The sequence below is a fragment of the Pan troglodytes genome, chromosome 11 (assembly GCF_028858775.2).
Source record: "Pan troglodytes isolate AG18354 chromosome 11, NHGRI_mPanTro3-v2.0_pri, whole genome shotgun sequence".
Classification (NCBI taxonomy): Eukaryota; Metazoa; Chordata; class Mammalia; order Primates; family Hominidae; genus Pan; species Pan troglodytes.
The window spans coordinates 48,802,692-48,812,208 of record NC_072409.2 but is presented as its reverse complement, the minus strand read 5'-3'; the positions used below and the strand labels follow the sequence as shown (position 1 = coordinate 48,812,208).

At 48.8% G+C, this 9,517-nt stretch overlaps 1 protein-coding gene across 1 annotated transcript; it reads right to left on the bottom strand.

Moving 5' to 3' along the window:
• Positions 1-530: 530 nt before the first annotated feature.
• On the bottom strand, positions 531-8,808 carry LOC112204393 (putative uncharacterized protein UNQ6494/PRO21346). Its single transcript, XM_024345732.2, has 2 exons — positions 8,701-8,808; positions 531-1,000 (listed from the first exon to the last, which is right to left on the bottom strand). Exons 1-2 carry the CDS (start codon positions 8,806-8,808, stop codon positions 557-559), a joined length of 552 nt encoding a protein of 183 aa, XP_024201500.1. The 3' UTR covers positions 531-556.
• Positions 8,809-9,517: the final 709 nt, after the last annotated feature.

Here is a 9,517-nt window from a genome sequence, read left to right as displayed (position 1 = left end):
GCACACAGCTAATGGTAATGGATGGCATAGGAATACGGAGCCAAAGTTTCTGGCAAGAAAACAATGAAAAATGCACTATCTCTGAATTTTTCTCTGGGACTCAGTTGAATTTTAGTGGTCATGACCAGAAATGAAATTCAACCAGTTGACTGATATTTTTAGAAATGCCTCAGCCTTTATCATCTCAACTCTGGGGAGTGAGTATCCCAGAAATCTTGGGAGTGTGGGTCACAGCACCTGAACGTTAGTCCTTTACACCTGTAACATCAGAATCATGGATTCCTGGGTTCCCCTTGCAGAGATTCTAGTTGGATTGGAGCCTGGGAATCTGTATAAAAATACCTCCCCAGATTTGGAACCACTACCATAGACAATTAAGCAAAGAATGAGGTAAGGCATTCTTTTCTCCAAAATGTAATTTTCTGGGGCCCTGCTAGAGATGTGTCACCTTTCTAGGCCTCTTCTCTGGTGGGAGCTCAGAATCTCCTGAGAAGGGCACGAACGAGAGAGACTCTGACCTTTCCCTCTGTCCTTTGCTCTAAAAACACAGCCCCGTTTAACCCGACAGAGGATGACTTTCTTCTCTGGAGTGCTCTGGGTCACGCTTGGGGACACATAAAGGATACGCCCTCCCTGTCAGGCTCCCATCGCACGTTGAACCTGGCTTGTGAACACAGCCCTCCGGGACACTACTAGGAACAAAGTGTTCCGGATGCTGCAGAAGCTCAGCTGCCACCTGGAAAACCTGTTTGGCCACTTTAGGTCCAGATGACGGGAGCCAGTCCGGCTCAGGAGAACAGAGCTGGCCCAGTAACACCTCGCTTCCTCCCTGCTGCAGAGACCTGGGAGGGCCCTGCCCAGCACAGCACACTGGAGTGGCCCTGCGGCAGCATCTGGGCTGCTGTACCCATGGTGCCTCCCAGCCCGAGGGGCTCCCGGCAGCTCTGGAGACTCCTGCTGTCACGTCACCTGGCCCCTCACCATCACCATCCTCATCTCTCTTGGGTGGGTATGTCCGCACCATTCCTAGCCTCATTTATTTATTTATTTATTTTTGAGACAGGGTCTTGCTCTGTCACCCAGGCTGGAGTGCAGTGGCACCATCTCGGTTTACTGCAACCTCTGCCTCCAGGGGCTCAAGTGATCCTTCCACCTCAGCCTCCTGAGTAGCTGGGACCACAGGTGCACACCACCATGAGCAGCTAATTGCATTTTTGGTAGAGATGGGGTTTCTCCATGTTGCCCATGGCTGGTCTCGAACACCTGAGCTCAAGTGATCTGCCTCCCTTAGCCTCCCAAAGTGCTGGGATTACAGGCGTGCACCACCGCACCTGGCCTCATTTAAAGACTGAAAAAACCAGATCCCAAGAAATTTGCTCACTATTGAGGATAGCTGTCAGCAGACACCAGATTTGGGCATCGAGTTAGCAAGCTCTGGCCGTGTGCTTGAGTACTAGCCCAAAAAACACCCCCAGAGTCATTTGTAGAATGAGTTCTTCTTACTTACCCTTATTAAAAGACTTAAATGTGCATCAATAGTTCCCACAAAAGCCTAGTGTTACTGTTTTAAATACTGAGTTCGTGAGCCAGTCAAAGATTGGGGCTTTCGCTGGTTCATTAGCTTGTTTCATGTTTGGAAGGAGACCCACGTTTATGTCTAGAATGTGATATTCTGTCTATGTGCTGATCTTAGTTTGGAAGTGGTTTGAATAAATCCAGAAATGCCAGCATATTTAGTTATGAATCCTGGTTTGCAAAGGTGCTGACTTTGGTTGTCCACAAGATCATTGGCCCCATAGCTTTACCTAACCGTCTTACACAACTGTGGTCTTCTCTGTGGGACTTAGAGGAACATCTGAAGAGAGGAGCAAGAGTGGGTTGGTTGATTACCGACAGGGCAGGGGCACAGTATCCCATTTGCATACTCATATTCTGGAAGTCAAGGGGCCTCTAGAACAAAGATGTTCAGTACTAAGCAAAGTGGGCGAGAAATGAGGAAAAAAGGTGCAATGTGCAGGGAGCAGGGCTGGGGCCACTGGCGGGAGAGGAGGCTTCCTGCTTCAGAACCCGGTTATCCAAGTGCAACTCTTTAGAATCCAAAACACGTGGACGCAGGGTTGATGGGTAATTTACAGGTTTGGGCCAACATGTGAGGGACTCTCCAGTGCTTTTGAGCTGGCCTGGGGCCCACGCTGCTGGCTGTGGGAGGCTGGCATGTCAGAGGCAGAGCTAACCAGTTGCCTGCTTGGACCCCCAGGCACTCAGAACAGGGCTGACCTTTTTTTGTGCATGGCCTGGGTTTTGTGCTTCTGCACAGGTTTGGCCACACAGTCCAGGGGCTGACAAAGGGGACCCGGAGGGGCCACCAAAGACTCTATGCCTGTGCTGAGGATGGAGTTTAGGAATCATGGCTGGGCATGGACGGTGGCAAAGGGCTGGCCCCCACTTACCCTCACTGCAGGGCTGGGTTCTATTGCCTGCGTCAGCGCTCACCGTGGGAGTGGGTCTCAAAGGGGCATGCTGGAAATTTGTGGGGGCATTTTTTGGTGGAAACAGTTACCATAGGGACTACTGGCTTTGTGGTCCAGGGCTGAGGACGCTCAAGGTTCTGCAAAGCAGAGAAAGCCCCACACAGACAGACGGCACTGTGGCTAGTGTCGCTCCCTCGGCTTCTCATTTGGGTGGCAGATCTGTGTTTGGGGATCTGGTCTGGTCCCATGCCTGTGTTCTGTCAATACCACCCACTTCTCTCATGGCTGTGATAGACACTGGATTTCCCAACACTGCAGCTATGGCATAGACTAAGGGAGGATCCAGACTTTGCTTTGCTCCAAGCTTTGCCAAGCTTTGTTCCTAATTTCAGAAAACAGCCCTAGTGAATGCTGGAATTACCAAAGCAAGGTCCACTGTCTGGCGGAATCCTCAGAAATTTTACGTTAATTTTACCTGAATGCACGCATCTGAGGACTCGATTTTTCATCTAGGGTAGTTGTGCCTAAACATTTACTATCAGAATAGATGTTATTGTGTATTATATCTATGTCAGTTTTTTTTGTATTACCATTAAAGCATTACATATATGATCTATTTATCTATCATCTATCTGTTATACCATCTATCTATCATCTATCTAATCTATCTATATCATCTTTATTTCTCTATCATCTATCTATCCATCTGTAACATCATCTATCTATCACTTATAGACACATTATATTAACCAGAAGTTTCATTTCAGGACAGTACAGCGAATGTTAAAATTATTCATGATCAAAGGGGCTGTTTGATTCTAGCATTCATATACAAGTTGCTGATGGAATGGCCCTAGAGCCCAGCCTCCCTCCACAGAGCCCCTGCCTTTGGAAAGATGGTCTGACTGAGGCTCGCCATGCCCTTGTTGCTTTGCTCTGCAGGGGCTGGGCCGGATCCCCCAGAGCAGCGAGCCCTGGCTGTGTCTCTCCCCCTGTCAAACTTGCCTGGCGGTTTGTTGCTGAGTCTGTCCTGGCTGAGGCACCTGCTCCCTTCAGAGCATCACACCCAGCCAGTTCCCGGAGGTGGCTGAGTGTTTGCTTTCAGGACATTCAGTAGTACTGGGAAATGTGTGTTGACACAGGAGATAAGAAGGTCAGATGGGAAGAGAGGAAGGAGGGCTGCCACTGCCCAGCAGGCAGCCAGGAGGCCTGTGGATCCCAAGATTGGGATCGATTCCTCGGGTTCATCTCAATATTGTGGGAGGAAAACATAAAGGAGCCCAGAGCCACTTGTTGAGGGCTCTGGAAACTGTCCATATGAAATAGGCACCAACACTCATCTGTGAACTCTTTGAATATGACAAGGGTAAATTCCCAATTTCCCTTTTCCAGGTATAGAATGCTTAAATGCATTTTCCTGAAGCCCTTCTGCCTCCATCTACTAGGATGCCCTCCCACCTTCTCACAGAGGCTGCATGGCTGTCACCTTTCCATGTGGCAGCTGAGTTGGGTGTGGGGATCCCCGTTTGAGAGGCAAAGCTTTTGATGTGCACCAGGGAGCGGACTGATCTGAAGTAGTCGTTTGACTTTGGCAACTGCTTCAGTTTCCTCATGGCAGGTGTGCAATGGGTCATGTTTCTTTGTTGATTCTGAATTTAGCTTTGAGAAGAATTCTAGAAGAGGTGATCCAAAGCTATCTGGAATAAAATCCTGGAAAGAAGTGGACAGCTCTCCCCAGACAACATGATTTTGGTTGTGCAAGTTCTGGTGGTTTTGTGGGGAGACACCAGGCTTAGGGTCACACCATGTGCACATTCTCTATTATTCCGAGTTGGAAACCATGAGTGCATGCTGCAGCTGGTTGCTATGGAGTCCCGTGGACTGTTGTACTGAGAAAAACTTGGATAGGGAGGGTGCATGTGTGCACGTGTGCCTAAATGCAGTGTGTATGTGTGCCCACATGTGTATGTGTGTTGTGAGCATGTGTGTACAACTGTGTGTTTGTGTTGCATGGGTGCACATGCCTGTGCATGTGCCTGGGGAGGGTCATCAGAGGGGTAGGAAGAGGACAGACAGGCCCCTGGAAGCCCTTTGCAGCAGGCAGTGAGCAGGCAGGATTCACAGGACCTAGTCTGCCTCTGAGAGGCATTTGGAGGCCTCCCTCTGGGTCTTCTAGGAGCTTCGGTAAGCTGTGGACACATCTATTCCAGTTTGAGAGAGATGGGAGCAGATGAGACTTGATGTGTTCCTGTGTGTGTTTGCAACTCCTTGCATCATCTAGTGACAAGCAGACCCCGGCAATGGTGGCTGAGCAGTGGGGCCTCAGGGAGACCCCAGCCTTCCTTGAGGATGGTGTTGTGCCCACTTTCTGTGCCATGGACCTTCACCTGCACCCCTTTGGAGCCAAACGGCATTTGGGCCTGGGAATTTTTTGGATTATAGTGTGGATACCACATACCCTACACCACCCCTTGAGGTGTGGGGAGCAAATGGGTTAGTGTTTCGTAGCGAAACCAAATCAGGTAAATAAAGACTCACAGGCATTCAGGTCAAGCTTGGCCTCCAAATGAGTTATGGAACAATGGTCAGTTCTCAAAGTTTATTGGGTTTTGAGTGACTGCTTAGCAATTGCTGACCTGCAAAAGTCAACAAACTCAGTTGACTGAACAAACCCAGTTGACTGAACAAACCCAGTTGACTGAACAAACCCAGTTGACCCAAAAGTCAGGCCCCTTCTTGGCCATAGGGCTTGGCTCTGCTTGCAGATAGGCCCTGTGCCATCAAGCAGGCGCTGGGTAGGGGACCTAAAGGCCAGCACCAGAGGTGGATGCTACTGGAAAGAGACCTGGGGTGGGAGGGATCTGAGGATGAGCTGCTTGGCCCAGGTCCAGCCTCTGCTGAAGTGAATCATCCCTTGGATAGTCTGCAGCCCCCAGGAAGGTTGGGTGGGGGCAACAGCCAGGATGGCCAAGGGATTGATCAGAGACAAGTGGCTCTGGGCCGGGCGCAGTGGCTCACGCATGTAATCCCAGCACTTTGGGAGGCCGAGGTGGGTGGATCACAAGGTCAGGAGTTTGAGACCAGCCTGGCCAACATGGTGAAACCCCCGTCTCTACTAAAAAAATACAAAAATTAGCCAGGCATGGTGGCATGCGCCTGTAATCCCAGGTACTCAGAAGACTGAGGCAGGAGAATTGCGTGAACCTGGGAGGAGGAGGTTGCAGTGAGCGAAGATCATGCCATTGCACTCCAGCCTGGGCGACAGAGCAAGACTCTGTCTCAAAAACAAAAAAAAAAAGGTGGCTCTGGTGTGGGCACCAAGTACGTAAGAGTTCATCTGGTTGGCCCAGTAAGTGCTCTGGGGTAAGAAAGGGGTGGCTCCTTTGTCCCTTGTCACACTGCCCTTTGCCCCAGTGGACCCAGCAGAGGCTGGACCTGGGCCAAGCAGCCCATGCTCAGGGTCAGGGGCAAAGGGGGAAGGCAAGAAGGGGAGCTTCCCTGCATAGCGCCCTGGCAGGTAAGGAGGCCACAGACGTGAGGGTTCTGTGAGTCCCGTCACTAGGAACACTGGCGCCAGCTGTCCTGCATCCTGAGTGTGTGGGACTGTGGGGATCCATCGTCCCACCTACAGTCCTGAGGGGAGCCTCCAGGTTTAGGGCTGTTCGAGGCCTTCCTAAATCTCAGATTGGGTTTCCTATCTACCCGGAAGAAAGAGCGCTAGATTTAGCTTTAAATCAAATTAAACAGGAATAACAAAATGTGATGTGTTTAGCCTAAGATTTATACTCCTTATGTCCACCACCTTAGCCCTTCTGGAGAGACAGAGGCACCTAGGCTCAGACATGTGGAGGGTAGATGGTCAGAGGCAGGAGCCCCTGGCCAGAGTAGCCTCTAGAGATGCTCCTCATCATCCCTTCTGGGATTTGTTTTTTCCTAGTTGGAGATTAAAAAAAAAAACAAACTTGAAAAATAATTCTGAAATGAACTATACACACACAAGAGTATCTGTAACTTACATATACATAGAAAATAGCAATAATAAACGAAGACACACCCAGATTAGCAGTTTGAACGTTACCCAGACCTCTAAATGGTCCCATAACATTCTTCTTCTTTTTCCCACTTTCATTGCAATAACCACTGGCCTGGATTATGTGTTAATCATTACCTTGTCTTGTTTAAAGTTTTACTGTAAATGTGTGAGTTGTCAAGCAATAGATAGCTAAATTTTATCTGTTTTTGAACATTCGTAAATAAAGTTATACAGTATAAATTTGGTGACTTGCTTTTTTTCTGCTCACGAGATGCATGCATGATGAGGCATATACCTGTTGGTCAATCATTTCACAGTGCTCCCTTGCAGGAATTATTCACCTGGTTTCAGGCTTTTGCTACTGCAAATAATGCCCATCTGACTATTCCCTTAAGGGCACAGGTCCCTAAGCGTGATGGCTGTGATTCAAATTCTGCCTCCCAGCACCTGCCTGTGTGGCCTTCTAGGGTCCAGGATCATCCTTTTTAAAATGAAGATAATAATACTACATGCACCAGCAGGCTCTAAGGAGGACTAAGAGAGTGAATTCAGGTAAAGCATTTAACATGGTACCTCACACAGGATCAGTTTAAAGGTTAGATATAATGATAGTAATGGTGGTAGTCATGATAGTGGTGATGGTGGTGGTGGTGATGATGGTGGAGACGGTGGTGGTGGTTGTGGCGGAGATAGTGGTAATGATGGTGATGATGGTGGTAATGATGGTGATGGTGGTGGTGATGGAGATGGTGGTGATGACGATGATGGTGGTGATGCTGGTGGTGGTGGTGGTGGTGATGGAGATGGTGGTGATGATGGTGATGGTGGTGATGATGGTGGTGGTGGTGGTGGTGGTGATGGAGATGGTGGTGATGATGGTGATGGTGGTGATGATGGTGGTGGTGGTGATGATGGAGATGGTGGTGATGATGGTGATGGTGGTGGTGATGGTGGTGGTGGTGGTGATGGAGATGGTGATGATGGTGATGGTGGTGATGATGGTGGTGGTGGTGGTGATGGAGATGGTGGTGATGATGGTGGTGGTGGTGGTGGTGATGGAGATGGTGGTGATGATGGTGGTGGTGGAGATGGTGGTGATGATGGTGATGGTGGTGCTGATGGTGGTGGTGGTGGTGATGGAGATGGTGGTGATGATGGTGATGGTGGTGGTGATGGTGGTTATGGTGGTGATGGTGGTGGTGATGGAGATGGTGGTGTTGATGGTGGTGGTGGTGATGTTGATGACAACTCCTTGGGTACTTATTTGGAAACAGAGTCTTTGCAGACACGGTCAAGTTAAAATGAGATCATGAGGGTGCACCCTAATCCTAAATGACTGGTTCAGGTCCTTATAAAAAAGACAATTTTGAGACACAGGCACACAGGAAGAATTTCATTCGAACATGCAGGCAGAGATCTATAAGCTAAGGGACACTAATGATGGCCAGCAAACCACCAGACGCTTAGAAAGAGGCCTGGGTCTCAGCCTCAGAAACCAGCCCTGCCGATGCCTTGATCTCAGACTTCTGGCTTCCGGAATAAACTTCCCCTGTATAAGCCACTCAGTCTGTGAAAGTTTGTTATGGCAGCCCTAGCAAATGGACACAAAAGCAGAGAAAGAGAATTCCTCTCAAATGGAAATGTTCCTACCATTGTCAAGAGATTGATTTTTAAAAATATCATTTTATGTGGGCCTGGGTGCGGTGGCTCACACCTGTAATCCCAGAACTTAAGGAGGCCAAGGCGGGCAGATCACAAGGTCAGGAGATTGAGACCATCCTGGCCAACATGGTGAAACCCCATCTCTACTAAAATACAAAAAAATTAGCTGGGTGTGGTGGTGCGCACCTGTAGTCCCAGCTATTTGGGAAGCTGAGGCAGGGGAATTGCCTGAACTCGCGAGGTGGAGCTTGCAGTGAGCCGAGATGGCACCACTGCACTCCAGCCTGGTGACAGAGCAAGACTCTGTCTCAAAAAAGTATATATTTTATGTGCTATTACATTTTTCTTAAAAGATTTATACTACTTTGACACTCAGTGTTACAAAAGGGAAATCCAGAAGAAAACACTTTAGGTAGAATTTGATGATGGCCAGTGTGGGCAGAGTCCATATAATTCTGTCTGCGGCACGCAGTGGCTCTTGAAGACGCCATAATACAGATGCTGCACAAAGGCCACTACTTCCTGTTGCTTTACTGTAGGAATTAAGACATTGAAGGAACTGCTGCTGCCAGCAAGAGAGGCTGTTGCAAGAAAGAAAGGCTGCTGCAAGAAATGCAAGAAAGGCTGCTGCCAGCATTGCATTTCTGTCAAGAAGCTGCCCCGCAAAATTTATGGATGTATCGCTGTATGCACCTAATAGCAAGCTCTACTGGATGAATGGCTTATAAAGATCTCCCCTGAATAAAATTGTGGTTTTTAACTTTAGAAGAACAATGTCAATTCTCTGTGCATCCTTTATGGGAGCCTCAGTATGTGTTCAGCACTGGTATTTATTCTATATGACTGCTTGTTAAGCAACAGGCTGAATTAAAATGGGAAAGCTCACCGAGGAGTTTTCTTGAAATACTGCTTTTCTAGCAAGGAGAACATAGAAGATGGTGAGGCAGCCGCAGCTGGAGTGCTGACTGCCCAGAAGCAGAGGGGCAAAATGCACTCCAGTGTGGATTTTGGTCACTGAGGCCTTGCTGAGAGCATGCCCCAGGCTGGGTTCACTTTTGCCTGAAGGGGCTGCAGCAGAATGAAAACTCAACTGTGCAAAACAAAACACTCAAATTTTAAAAAGCCCAAGATTCTGCTGGGATCATCTGGCAGCAGGGGCAGCAGGAAAGACGTAATAGAGATTTCAAAGCAGGCTGAGGAGGAGGACAGGGCATTCCAGCCTCTGTGGTTCAGCAATCTCACCACTCCACAACCGACGGTGGCTTTCCAGGTATGCAGATGTGAAGGGTGCCCTTCCATGGAGGGTGATCGAGGTCTGCTAATGCCATTGCTCTGTGGGTGTCATAGTGAG

Excerpts from the sequence above, each read along its gene's own strand:
- LOC112204393 (XM_024345732.2), bottom strand. The coding sequence starts at position 8,808 with ATGCAATGCTGGCAGCAGCCTTTCTTGCATTTCTTGCAGCAGCCTTTC. Across the intron at positions 1,001-8,700 it reads TCAATGTCTTAATTCCTACA|AGAGATGAGGATGGTGATGG; the intron begins GTAAAGCAACAG and ends TACCCACCCAAG.